This window comes from Anabrus simplex, chromosome 2 (assembly GCF_040414725.1).
Source record: "Anabrus simplex isolate iqAnaSimp1 chromosome 2, ASM4041472v1, whole genome shotgun sequence".
Lineage (NCBI taxonomy): Eukaryota > Metazoa > Arthropoda > Insecta > Orthoptera > Tettigoniidae > Anabrus > Anabrus simplex.
In genome coordinates, this window is record NC_090266.1 from 947,390,942 (window position 1) to 947,405,263 (window position 14,322).

At 37.8% G+C, this 14,322-nt stretch overlaps 1 protein-coding gene across 4 annotated transcripts in view; it reads right to left on the reverse strand.

Annotated features, from left to right (window-relative positions):
* Window positions 1–14,322, reverse strand: part of LOC136864571 (ankyrin repeat domain-containing protein 13D) — a 340,236-nt gene that overhangs the window by 152,421 nt on the left and 173,493 nt on the right. For all 4 annotated transcript variants that reach the window (XM_067141748.2, XM_067141747.2, XM_067141746.2 and 1 more), the window contains one exon: window positions 12,093–12,318. In XM_067141748.2, coding sequence (XP_066997849.1) covers window positions 12,093–12,318 — 226 coding nt within the window. The remainder of the gene's footprint in view (window positions 1–12,092; window positions 12,319–14,322) is intronic.

A 14,322-nucleotide genomic window follows, 5' to 3' on the forward strand; every position in this document is an offset into this window, starting at 1 on the left:
TAAGGATCACGGTGATTCATTTCGGAATCCGCTATCTAAGCCATGTCCATGCCTTTGGTAGGTTCCCAGCCCTTCCATCTTCCCTTATTGTCGTTCACTAGTTGGCGCTACTGATAGTTAGGTACTTGTTTTGTTGGAGATCTGCGTATGCTAGCTACTGTTTTCCCGAGTGTGTAGTGTTTACTTATATTGTGTATTGTGCTTTTACCCTCCCTTTTAACTGTGTTTGTGCCTTGTTTAGTGTTACCACTGTAGTAGAGGTAACAATTATTATTATTATTTAATTTTCGATATTTCCGGAACATCCCTATAATATTAAATTAAAATCCCTGGAACGTTCCTAGGATTTGTATCTCATCTTTTTAATTCTAAGTACCGTTAACAACTTAAGTAGTTTGACACCTGTTTTCATTGTTTGGTTTTACAGGGAATCTCATAATAAAACAGAAGAGGGAAAAACATTCAACGCACCCGAACAAACTGTCTGATGACACCAGGAAAAGAATCGAGGAATGGTATATCTACATTTCCAAGCAAGGAGTCTCACTATTGCCAAGGACATACCAAACGGAAATATTTTGAAAATCCGGACTTGAATGTGAAGAAGCTTTTTACTGCATTTCAGCAGTATTATTTTGGTTCAGCTGGATAACTCTTGCAATGAAATACTCTACATATCACAGGTATTTTAGAGAAAATAGCCCATAATGTTTTAGGCAACCATGAACTGACATCTGCAACTTCTGCACTGAATCCACAAGATTATTGGATGTCAATCCCAATGATCCTTGTAAAACGATGTATAAACTTCACGTGAAAAGGGTTGAAAAGTATCAGTCACTGAAATAAGAATACTTGGCTAAAGTGAAAGGTGACAGAGAAACTGATGACACCCTAAAATTAGAGTTTGATTATGGGCAGAACCTTCCTCTGCCTAGGATAAATTTTATAAAAGGTTATTGTGGTTGAATATTTTTAATGTGCACTGTCATAATAACTCTGGAAGTACATTCCATTGCTTTTTAGAATAAAAATGCCAGTTCAGTGTGTAGTTACTTGACTTCATCTCAAACAAACTTGAAACTTTATAAGAATGTGAAGAAGATTATTCTTTTTTGGGATGCAGCAGGGGCCTAAACAAGAATTCCACAATGCTCACATTTTGTTCCTGGCTGTCGCAGACAAGAAAGACTAGAATAACACACTTCTTTCCACACCGTGGTCCCTCCTATTATCAAAATGACAGAAATTGAGTCTACTGAAGCTTATCTGTCAATATTGAAGACAGCACGAAATAATCCTTCCCCTTTTGAGGTTGTGATAGCTGCTCATCTTATACAAGACTGGTGCTCAGCTTTAGAACCTCTTTTTTTTTTTTTTTTCCCTACGTCAAATGGCATTAAATTCTCTATTCAGAAATATATGGTGCTTATGTTTCAAACTTCAGGGTCACTTGCAGTATCGGTTACCTACAATGCTGCCTTCCAACCATTTAGTTTTTCTTGCAGGGTGATTTAACACTGAAAGAAAAGCTGAATTTCAAGGAACTGTCTAAGCCTGGTTTGAAGCTAACAAAGAAAAATGATGTTCTTTCTTTACTATAGTTTTTAAAATCGGAGAATGCGGATGCACTTAAGCACATATTAGAGAAAGAGGCTGTTGTGGAGGAAAGTGAATTGCAAAGTGAAATCAGCGAGACCGAGGAAACCATTCAAGAATGAACGTTCATAAACTCATGTTTTATTATTAATATTAGTATTATTAAATGAATACAATTTACTTAACTTTGTCTACCTTATGAAGGCAATGCCAGTATAAGAAATCATTTAAACATTATTCTCTGACTGAAACTTCTTTCAAAAGTGCATTATTAAGGAAATAGTTTAATTTTTTGTAAATTCTACATATACTGCATATACTGCATATATATTATAAAGTTATTATAAAAATATACTTATTAATCAGTATAGGGTAGCTGTTTTTCTGTATTAATTTTTTGAACAAATCTACTGCCCATAAATGCCAATTTAAGGTGCTGATTGTCAGTCTATGCAATAACGACGTAGGTAAACTAACATTTAAATAAAATTATTTAAGAACTAGTGAAATTTAAATTCAAAGTAAAATGGAAATATTGTTAAGGACTGTCGTTACATTATATGTATGAATTAAGATGTCCATAAGTGAAAAACTCTGATATTTACAGCATTTTAAAACTCTGGATGCGATTTTCTCAAAACAGGTTATTGCACCCATGGCCTCAATTGATATTTGCTTAATTGACTTCCTGTTTAAATATCTTGAGCACCAGCCACTACTATTAGTAACAGAATTGTGTCGAGTTGTAACGTGCAACTACGTCTTTCTTACAACACTTTATACTACAACATACAAAACAAAATCTACAAGCGTAAAACTCCACTTAGTTACTAGTCCTTCCTCTAGGTGGCATTTAAATCTCAACATCCTCCCCAGCCTGGTCAATTTCAAGAGGAATCACCAGTTGCACAGGTCTACTGACTCTTGAACCATCTGGCAGACGCAGGATGGCTGTCCTCACTCGGCCGTCTCTCCCCTGAAGGATTTCGTCGACTCGGGCTCTCTTCCACATATGGCTAGGCAGGACATCATCTTGTAAGAGGACAACATCTCCTACTCGAAGTCTCGGATGTTTACCGGTTGGAGACTTGAACTCATATGGTAGCTTTACAGCTGAAGGAGGTATTCCCTTTTCCACCTTCACCAAAAGTCTTCAACCATTTTCATCTTCGTGCGAAATTCCCTTGTAAGGTCTTTCTTATTTACTGGCTCAGGTCCAACTGGAATGGTCGTGAGTTTCTCGCCGTTGAGGAAATGTGAGGGTGTTAACAATTCAGAGTTACTTTTGTCTTGAACAATCGGACGTGAATTCAGGGTCGCTTCAATGCTGATTAGAACTGTACGGAGACCCTCTTCATCGACCTGTGAGCGACCTAGAACCTTTCTAAGGCAGCGCTTAGTGGAGCCAATCATTCTCTCCCACCATCCTCCCCACCAAGCCGCCTGTGTGGTATAAACTTGTGTGTCACATTGTGATGTGCCATATATTCACGAGTCTTCGGACTGCTGAACACATCTGAGAGTTGAAGTTCTCTGTTCGCTGCTTGGAATGTTTGGGCATTGTCGGTGTATATAGTGTGTGGGACACTTCATCGTCCTATGAAGCGCTGAAAAGCCATTAAGAATCTGTCGGTAGTTAAGTCCGCTGAGAGTTCCAGGTGTATAGCTCTCACGGTTGCACATGTGAACAGAACTATGTAAACCTTCTTGGTCGTGTTCTTTGACTTGACGTAGAGTGGGCCTGCAAAGTCGATTCCGGTCACAGGAAATGGTCAAATAGGATGGACGTGATCTAAAGGCAATGGGGCTTCAAACACCTCACACCTTTTCTTGTGGGATATTTTGCACGGCAGGCATCCATGCAACACTTTTTTGATGATTTGGCAGGCTCGTAGAATCCAAAATTCATTGCGAAGTTAAGCGAGTGTGATCTAAAGGCAATGGGGCTTCAATCTCCCCACACCTTTTCTTGTGGGATATTTTGCACAGCAGGCATCCATGCATTACATTACATGAAATTAATCTCATGTTTAGACCCGTATTGAAATTTGCTATAATATGCTTGCAATATTGTGTTTTTTATTCCACCTTTTCAATACAATACAATACAATACCATACATGCAACAATTTTTTGATGATTTGGCGGGCTCATAGAATCCAAAATTCATTGCGAAGTTCTGTGAGTATTATGCGTATGCCCAAGTGATGGAGTCTGATATGTGTCTACTGAATTAGCACGTGCGTGAATGTATGTGATGTATCCAAAAGTCCTGGGTGTTTCTCAGCATTTGTCAAGTCTGCAAATTGTAGGCGGCCACCAAGACAAATAATACCATCTTGTAAGAAGGGATTGAATCGCAAAATCTTGGATGATTTTGGCAACTGATGATTTTTCTTCCAGGCTACCAGTTCAGCAGTGAAGCATTCTTCTTGAACCTGACGTATCCAATACACCCTGGCATTTTCGATATCTTTGGCAGTTGAATAATTTCCGCTGCCCTTTTGTTTCTTCTTCATACACGTAACAAAACATAGGACCAATGCGGTAACGTGTAATAACTTCCAGTACGAACTGAAACGTGACGCGAGGAGCAATGGTTTTGGAGCTGTGGCTACTAGGACTTGAGACGTCTTATTTTCTTCTGGCAGGATCAGGTCCGGGACAGTGACGTCACGGGGCCAGGAGTTTGGATGTTCGGCACGCCAGGAAGGTCCTCGCCACCATGAATCTCTCGAAGCTAGATCTTGGGCTGCAAGTCCTCTGGAGAGGCAATCAGCACGATTGTCCATGCCGGGGCAGTGTCTTCACTGACTGGACACGGTATGCATTTGAATCTCTGTCACGCGGTTGCAGACTAAAGTCTTCCAGCGGTTTGAATTGTTGCAGATCCGTCCTAATGTGACGGTTGAGTCACTCCATAAGGTGGCACAAGAGGACTCAACTCCAGTCTCTTGGCAAAAGTAGTGAAGAAAACGGGATCCAAGCAAGGCTGCAAGCAATTCCAGTCTGGGAAGTGTTACTTTCTTCTCAGGCTACAATCGGTTTTTGCTGCAAACCAGAGTGACGGAGGAAGTGTTTTTGGTAGTCATCCGAATGTACAGCGCAGCAACATATGCCATTTCAGAAGCATCACAGAACACGTGTACGGATAGTCATTAGATGTAGATATACCAATCCATCTTGGAATGCGGATGGAAGACAAATACGGCAGATTAGATGTCCAAGCTTGCCATCTCTGGCTTAGAACAGTTGGGAGGATTTCATCCCATTGCAATCCCTTGCACCAAGTGTCTTGGAAGAGGATCTTTCTGGTGATCAGGACAGGGCAAAACAGGCCTAGAGGGTCGTAAATTCTGACAGTAACTTGCAGAAGGTGGCATTTAGTTACTGGCTGGCCAAGTAGTTCAGCGGTCATATCGTCTGGAGTTGCGAAGAGGTAGTCAAATTCCATATTCCAGTTAACACCAAGGACTCATGTTTCCGATTTCACCTCTCGACCTTCTGCTCTCCAAATGGCTCTCAGTGGCTCTGAATTTGTAAACCATTTCGACAATGGAAGTCTGATGTGTCGAAGTAGGCCTGTGAGTTCATAATAGACGACGGCGGCCAAGTTATCATTATCGACACTACCTGTGAAGTCGTCCATAAAGGTACAACCATCCAGGAGTGCTGCTGCAGTGGGATATTTCTCCTGATGCAGTGTAACAAGTTCTTGTAGAGTAGCAGACAAAAGGAATGGGCAACAGGTACGTCCAAACGGTAATCGAGTGAAGCGATACGTTACGTTGTCTCTGGTGATCTGGTACGTGACATCAGTGGTAGTTTAGACCCGGTACCACAGAAATCTTGTGAGATCTCCGTCATTTTCATCTAGGGATAGCTGTAGAAAGGCTTGACTTCCATCGCAGACAATGGCACTTGGATGCATTCGAATACGGAGCAACGTCGCTAGAATTTCAGGCAGCAGATTTGGTCCCTTCTCTAGGGATCATTTAATGCTGGTTGGCCTCGTTCATGAGAAGATGCATCGAACACGATCCTCCATTTTATGCCCTCTCCCTTTTGCTTCTTCACAGCGTAATGTGGTAGATAGAAGATGTTTCCGGGAGTCTCATACATCGGAGCTATTTCCACTTGTCCCTTCGTTACGTAGTCCAACATATGCGTGTGGTACATAGTTTGGAAGTCTGCATCTTGATCCATTCATTTGCTTACTATACTGCAATCCTGGGAGAATACACAACCTAAATACCTACTTGAAATTATCTACCTGTTCCAGTTTTGTATTCCCAAGCTGACATTCAATTCTCTTTTAGGGGACTTCTCTACTGACATCACTTTAGTCTTGAAAAGACTAATTTTCATGTCGTAGTCACTGCATCTTTTTTGAAGTTGCACGTTATTACATTACTGTCCAAAAGTTAAGCATAATCACTAAACGAGGCCATACCACCTGATGGGAATGTCAGATGGATTGCTGAACAAACGGAAGCTGAATCACACACCATATGTCACACAACTTGTCCAAAAAAACAGTGTCAGAAAGGTTCTGATAGCTAAGGTACACCTTTGACAACAACTAACAAAATTTGGCAATGTCTTCCACAACAAAATATTCTGTTAATAGGGTTTATGGTTACCCCTAACGGCCACACATGCTTCGCAGTGACGTGGCATGCTCTCTATCAGATGGTCCACGAGGTCTTGTGACAGTCGATCCCATTCCTCCGAAAGGGCAATGTGAAGGTCTTGGAGGGTCCTTGGTGGAGGCTGACGGGATGTAATTTGCCTCCCCAATGCATGCCAGGCATGTCCTATAGGATTCAGATCCACAGACCTCACTGGCCAGTCCATGCGATGAATGTCTTCCCCAGCCAGAAATTCATCCACCAAAGCAGCGCTGTGCGGTCAGACATTATCATTACATGTTATAAACCTCATTTTAGGTCCATATTGAACATTTTTACAGTTCAACAATAATAAAGGTGTTTTAATTTGTTCCACCTATTCAATACTTATATTTTCACTTATAGTGGTTACATAAACAGATTCTTAGTTACATGGGACATGTTTCGCCCTCAATTAAGGGCATCTTCAGCCTAAACACAATCATCAACAATACAACTAAATTAAAAGTGGAAGTTATTAAAATTCGGAACATAAAAATGTGAAAAGTGATACAATATATAAAGATGTTAATGGAAAACTGGCTTATGATTAAACTATAATCTTGTCGGAGACTAAAACTTTTTCTATTAAAATTCTAGTTAAAAGCAGTTCATATAAAATATTAGTGGAAAACCAAAGTGGTAATAATATAAAGCCAACGACATGAGGGCGTGAACACAAGCATAAACTTGATTGTCATGAATACAATCTTTCCAAGGCCGCTGATGAAATTCGTCAGAAGGTGAGACAGAAGCATATGTTGAAAAATTGTAAGTGGCCCTTAGCACCGGTAGGTAATAAAAATGGCTAAAACCTTGCTAGAAAATGTCAGTAGATGCAGAAATAATGTTTTCTGTAAGAGAAGGAAAAGAAGAAATAAGAAATTGAAAGTAAGGAGAGAATTCGGTTTACATAAAATTGAAACAGATGAGGACTTACATGTAAGTGGAAGTTGTTATTTGTTATTTACTGTTGTGTTGATTGCTGCCCGTCTGTTGGCTCTGAGTCTGGTGTTGTAACTGTGCTGCAGAGGCGGCAGTAAACTCGGAGGGGAAGGAATAGGGGAGTGCGGAAGGGAGGAGAGGATGGGTGGAGTCAATTGTGAAGAGACTGACAAAGGGGCGGAGTCAACCGTATTGCTGGAAGTAGGCCTAATATCTGTGGGTATGGGAGGAGTATTAGAGTTTGAAGAATTAAATATATTAGGTATCCTAAATTTATTCGAACTAACTGACTTTAATAATTTCGGCATTAATTCATGTAACATACTTTTATTGTCCGTGGTTTCATTAATATTCTGTTGCTTATCGTACGTCTGATCTAAATAGATGTATAAACTTTCTAATTCGTTCAGCATTCTCCCTTTTTGTATGTTTCTAATTATCGCTAAATTTTTCTCTATGGATTCAAATCTGTGACCAGTCTCCCTCATATGCAAACTCATTGCTGAGTATTTCCTATGTTTTTCAGCGTTAACATGTTCCATGTATCTTGTCATAAAACTTCTCCCAGTCTGTCCAACATATGAAAAATTACACTGAGTACATTTGAGTCTGTATACTCCCGATCCCAAATAACGATTTTATCATAATTGACTTTTTTATGATTAAAGAATATGGACTGGTTAGTATTAGTAGTTCTAAAAGCTATATTAAAATTAAGTTTCTTGAATACGTTAGTAATCTGGTGTATAGCTGGATTATTAAAAGTGAATGTAGCATACTCAGTTTTATTGGTCTTTTTTGGTATCAGATTCGTAGATAACTTGTTCTTAATTTTATTGATTAATTTGTTAATCATTTCTATTTTGAAACCATTTTGTTTAGCGAGGTATCTAATATAATTTAATTCTTTCTTCAAATTCTTGGGAGATAGAGGGATTCTAAGTGCTCTATAAATCAGACTGTGAAAAGATGCTTGTTTATGTGAACTCGGGTGTAAAGAAGAATTGTTTATAGTTGTAGATGATTGTATAGGTTTTCTAAATATTTGGAAATCAAAAGTGTTAACCGTACGCGTAACTGTTATATCTAGAAAATTCAGTGAGTTATCGACTTCGTCCTCTTTCGTGAATTTCAAATTAGGTTCGATTTCATTTAATTTATTTAAGATTTCTTGACTATTAGTGACATCTTTGTTTATGATTACAAATGTATCATCTACATACATGATACATATCTCATGAGATCCCACTATCACCTAAAAGTCTAAAAACAGAAATTCATTATATTAAAAGCTTAGCAAAATTCAACGGTTTTAAAATAGAAATAATCAATCGAATAATTAATAAAATCAAATATAAACTAGCAACAAACCTCGTCCCTGACAAACCTAAAAAATCTAAATTCGCCACTTTTACATACAATAATCCAGGCATCTACCAAGCAACAAACCCTCTGAAAAAACAAAACATTAACATTGCCTTTAAGACGACAAACACCAACCGCAGTCTGTTTTTTAATCACAATACACTCAACATAAACAATAGTATTTACTCAAACTCAGGTATATACACGCTCAAATGCACGCAATGTGAAAAATCATACATTGGGCAAATAGGCCGGAGCTTCCTTACTAGATATCAGGAGCACTATAATGCCAATAGACATAACAAATTTTCAGCCATGAGCTCTCATATGAAAGATAGGAAGTCATCATTTCACAACTATCGAACAGAACCTAACAATCATCAAAATAGTAGGCAAAGAAAATTAATGAACGAATTAGAAAACATTTACATATATCTGGATCAACATTACAACAAAGACCTTAATCTCAATGATCCCGTCGAAATAAAAAATCCCTTATACGAGACTTTACCCAATTTATTACAATCTTTAAATCCCAATTTAAATAAAATCCTTAAAAATCTTAAACTAACTTCCAATAAAAATCCCAACTTCCCCTTAAAGGTAACTCCCTCCGTCCCCGCCCCTGCTAATCTTCCACAGCCAACAGCCCGTAAGCTCAACCCTCCGTCCACCTCTTCTCCATTAAACCCCACTTCCTCAATTCCACATCTTCAACAGCCAATAGCGCACAAGCTCAACGCTCCGCCCATTTCCTTTCCTCCATCACACCCCCCTCCCTCAGTTCCACACAGATACAACACACGACATTCAAATCATACTCATTCCAAGACCATACAGACAACCAGTTCATACTGCAAAAATCGAGAATGTAAGTAATTGAATATATATCATTTCGCCTAATTAACCGTTTTTTCCTCTAAACTTCATATCTTTTATTCTCTTTTCATTACCGATTCTTCACCATATATCCTTCAATAGTTAATCTATATTCAAAACTACAGCCAACAACAAGTAAGAATGTTCCCATTTAACTATCAGTATACGAGTTAACAAAGATCTATACGGCAACATTCAATTATGAACTCTTTATAACCCCTTCAACAAAATTACGGAGACCGCGAACCCACTGCGTAAACAACGAGATTAATGGACTAGTTGGATATAACTTTATAATCTACATAGTGCCATACTACAGTTAAATATTACGACTTTTCAACAAGAAAGTTTCAATGTCATCTCAAGCGGCTACTAAGTTCCATTAACCTTCTCTTCAACATGTACATCAAGTTGATTCCAGCCGAATTTCACTCGAACTTTGATACGGCAACTTTAGCCATAGACCTTCTTGTTATTATGTGGTTAAGGCCTAGTTTGTCTAATTTATAAAATCATTTTAAAATTACTAGTGTAATATCATACCAACTTCAACTTTTTCTTCGCAAACATTTTAAATGAAGTTTTAATTGTAAATTATTATTTAAGAACTCATAACAATTTCTCACATTGTATAATTTCACTCTAATCTTATATTCTCATTTTATGTTTTTTACCATGACAATCAGGATCCTGATTTTTATCTTTAAGTATGAGTGTAAAAAGGCTGATGATGCCCTTTTAAAGGGTGAAACATGTCCATTCAAATTTTAGTTTAATAGGATGTAAGTCCTAACTTTGTAAATTCTATTGTATTGAATAGGTTGATCCTAATAAATTTTGGTAATATCTTAAATTGATGTACATTTCAAAACGGACCAAATATGAAATTTGTAACATGAAAAGAATCTGACCGAAAAAATTAAAGTGTGTTCCCATTATTTTCAACCCGGTGACTTCACGAAAACTTTGTTGGGTAAGTGCGATTTACGAAGAGAAATAATTCCTATTTTCTACCTACAAACTGATTAGGCATTTTGATAACAACCACCGAATTTATGCGTTTGTATTTAAAGGCGAGAGATCAAGATTAAAACCGGGCACTGTTCCATCGCTTTTTCCGTGGACCACGAACAGAACAAAAACAAGGAAGAGGCCATACACCAGAAAATTGCTGGATTACCACAAAAGCCTACAATATCGGAATATGCACAAATCCCCTCCTTGGAAGTACGGGAAGAAATCTTGAATATACCGGAAGAAGTGAATGTTACATTTTTGTGGCTTTCATTTTCAAAGACATCAGCACTCAAAAAATACTGCAGGTAATTTAGTTGTTGAGCAAACAATGCGTAATCCTGATGCCATATTGCTTTATACAGGATTTGTAGATGTCCAACATTGTAATTTGGTGTTTGCTGTTCTGGGAGAAAACAGATACAATTTACAGATATTCCCTCTTGAACCCAGACTGTGTTTCTTCTTGACAGTTATGAAGCTAAGGACCAACAAATCTCACAAAGAACTAGGCTTTAACTTCGGAATCCATAAAACTACTGTTGGGAGAATATTTAATGTTTGGATCAATTTCATGTATTGCCAATTTAAAAAATTGAACATTGGCCTGATAGAGAAAATGCCCTTGAAAACAGCCCCCTTGCTTTCAGACAGAAATACCCCTCGACTAGAGTTATAACTGGTGCAACTGAGATTATAATAGCAAAACTTGTTCCAAGGGCAAACATTCCACTTTCATAGGGCTAACTGGCCTCAACCGTTTGGTGGGAAGATGCTGAAAAGTTTATAAATTTTGGCTGCATGTTTTTGAACACTGAATAATATCAGTCTTGGGGAAGTGCTGTAATGCGTAACTTACAGCAGCAATGTGCTTATAACATGCCTTGGGGCCTGCTCCAGCAAAACGTTAACATTCCCTCCTATAATGTCACCAGGTACTTCTAAAATAAGCTTCACATTATAGGTCTTATGTTTCGTGTACTCGGATTTCACAGCACTGCATTTTAGAATTTCACCCGACTGAAATTAACCTTTTATAAACAAAACAAACTTTTCACTGAAAAGTCTGTATCCAGCATAACACAATGATTTGTAGTTGGAAACAGGTGCCTCATCTATTTCCTATTTTCTAAATAAGAAATAATGCATCAGATGGAAATTTGTGATAGTGATCTTCACCTTATGGCTGATGGTCAAATATTCAAAGGAACCGGCACTGGGAAACTCAAGAATATTCACATGCTTTTGGTGGTGGACAAAGGCTGTATCTGCAGTTTCATGTAAGCTATCAACCTTAAAAAAAAAATACATGAATCGAAGTTTATAATCGTCTCACAGGGCAATTACTATTCTATCATTGAACAAACAAAGCATAGAAAGTGCAGGATATACGAATAAGCAATGCATAGCACTCAAGCCAACCATTGGGAAAATTATTAAAAAGAAACCTAATTCACATGATTGTCTCTGGAAGGATCTAAGAATGTCAAGAATTTATTCCAAACTTCACAAGTTATGTCAAATGTTTTCTGAAGCATTGCTTTTTAAAAGTACAAGCCTACTGAACTTATAACTAAAAAAGAAATGCAAGATCTTGCAAATTTAAAAAAATACTACATACATTTTGATGGTTGGTGGTAGTCTGTGTTTCTTCTATTTCAGCAATGCTTAGGAACGACTGCAATGGGGATTTGGGTGGCCTTGCTTTCATTTTGTCCGATTCTGTTAGATGTTCAGTTCGAGTTTTTGTAACTATTGCTACATTGTTAGCACCAAAAACTTTACAGTCATAACCATTGACATTTTCAGATTTATCAGCTCTCCAGCCCCAAATACCAGACTTGTTTCTGTAACAAAACAAAAATAAAAGGTAAAAAATACAGAAAATATATTCATATACCCATAACTCGTATGACCTAAATACAGTCGAACCTCGATATCTCGAATCTCCATTACTTGAATTTTCAGCATCTCTAAGTAACTTGAATTTCCCAGCCGTTTGTCACATTCTTCACATGTATTTATTTCTCTGTTACTCAAAATTTGGTTACACGAATTTCTCGATGCAAACATTTCCTCCTCTGAAGCAAAAAATGCTCTGCAACTCGAATTTTATGCAACATTTACTGGGCAATACAGCATTTGTGGTTTGTGACGAACAGTTAACAAGTAAAGAAAGGTTTACAGTGATGCTGGGATCTAATATGACGGGAACAAAAAAACTAAAACTTCTAATGATCGGAATATCGGCGAAGCTTTGCTGTTTCTCGGGTGTGAATTAATTATTAATTACCGGTCACGTACGAAAACAATCCCCGAAGTCGCAGATGACAAGCTCTATCTACGAATCTTGGCTGCATGGTATGGACAAGAAGTTTCAACGTGAAGGGAGGAAAAGTTAACAGTAGTAAACAGAAGAGACAAATGGGTTTTTTCCAAAGGTGTTAAGCAAGGTATGTTTCTTGTTTCACTACTGTATGTACTGTATCCCGTCTCCTAAAATGTTACTATAATAAGGGTAATAATTATAGTAATGCCATAAAATAGAGTTTGTATATGAATGTTAAAATGAATGTTTTCAGTAGATACAAATGATTCAATTATGTGCTATACATGCTCAAAAACGGTATTCTCTACATCTCGAAGTTTCAATAACTCTAAATATAATTTACCTCCCAAGGTGATTTGAGATATCGAGGTTCCACTGTACATAATAAAATAGCAACTTGTAGAAAAAGGCATTGAATAAAAACTGGCTCATGAAATGAATGATAGGGTAGCTTTTACAAACTGAACATACATTTGGTATATTCATTAGGAGAACACTGAGCAGGCAAAGGGAATGTAGATTAATAGAAAACAACAGCACAAGTCAAGGCTACCATATTATTTTTGTTATTGGTTTCATGTCCAGATAAAACAGAGCTAGTACTGGGAAGAAACCAACCGTGGCTTTAAAGGTGCACCCCCAGCATTTGCCGGGGTGTGAAAATGGCATGCAAAATAATAAAATATCCACAATTACGAAACTTGAAAAGAAAGATGTACCACTTCTGTCAGCTTTGCAGGAGATTGCTGAAGTCTGAGAAGCTCTCCAAGGAGCCTGAGAAACAAGTTTTGACAAAATCAGAAAATGTTCTATCAAATAATCCATGGTAAAATAAACTTGTGCAAATAAGTAGTGCCCTTAATGGCAACAGAGATCTGGAGCCGTCACACATTGTGTGTTTTAACCCCTTGACGCCGATCTCCATACATTGTATAGACCACCTTTTCCTCACATGCCGCTGACTTCCATGCATGGTATATACCCTTGTAGCCTAACTTCATTTTGTTTTAGCCTGTAAAATTTTTAACTTGTAACGATGGAAGTGGTATATCTTTGAAATTGAAGAACTCTGCCTTTCTTCTGTGGATGAATCAAGCTCAAATTGAAGTTTCTTTTTTCGTTCTATACAGTTTTAAATAGTCGTTTCTCTTTCCATTTGAGAGCATGTTGCCTGAAAGTTTCGCTGCATTCTAGCGGATGTATCCCTACATGATGTTTCCTTATCTAGGTTGATAGTATAAATCACCATCTTTCCACTGATATGCATGTTGACAAGATCCGGCAAGGATTCATATAATCTTTCAAAGCCTTAAAATTAATAATAACAACAACAATAATAATAATCCACAGCCTGTTTTCCATTCATTCGACCATGCCAGGAATGGAATGAATGAACGAAGCCCCAATCTAGCAGCGAGGATACGAATTGTGCTGGCTGCCGAAGCCTGTCACACTCCTCTGGGGCAGTGATTAATGATTGACAGATGAAATGAAATAATAGTGGAGTGTGCTGTTGGAATGA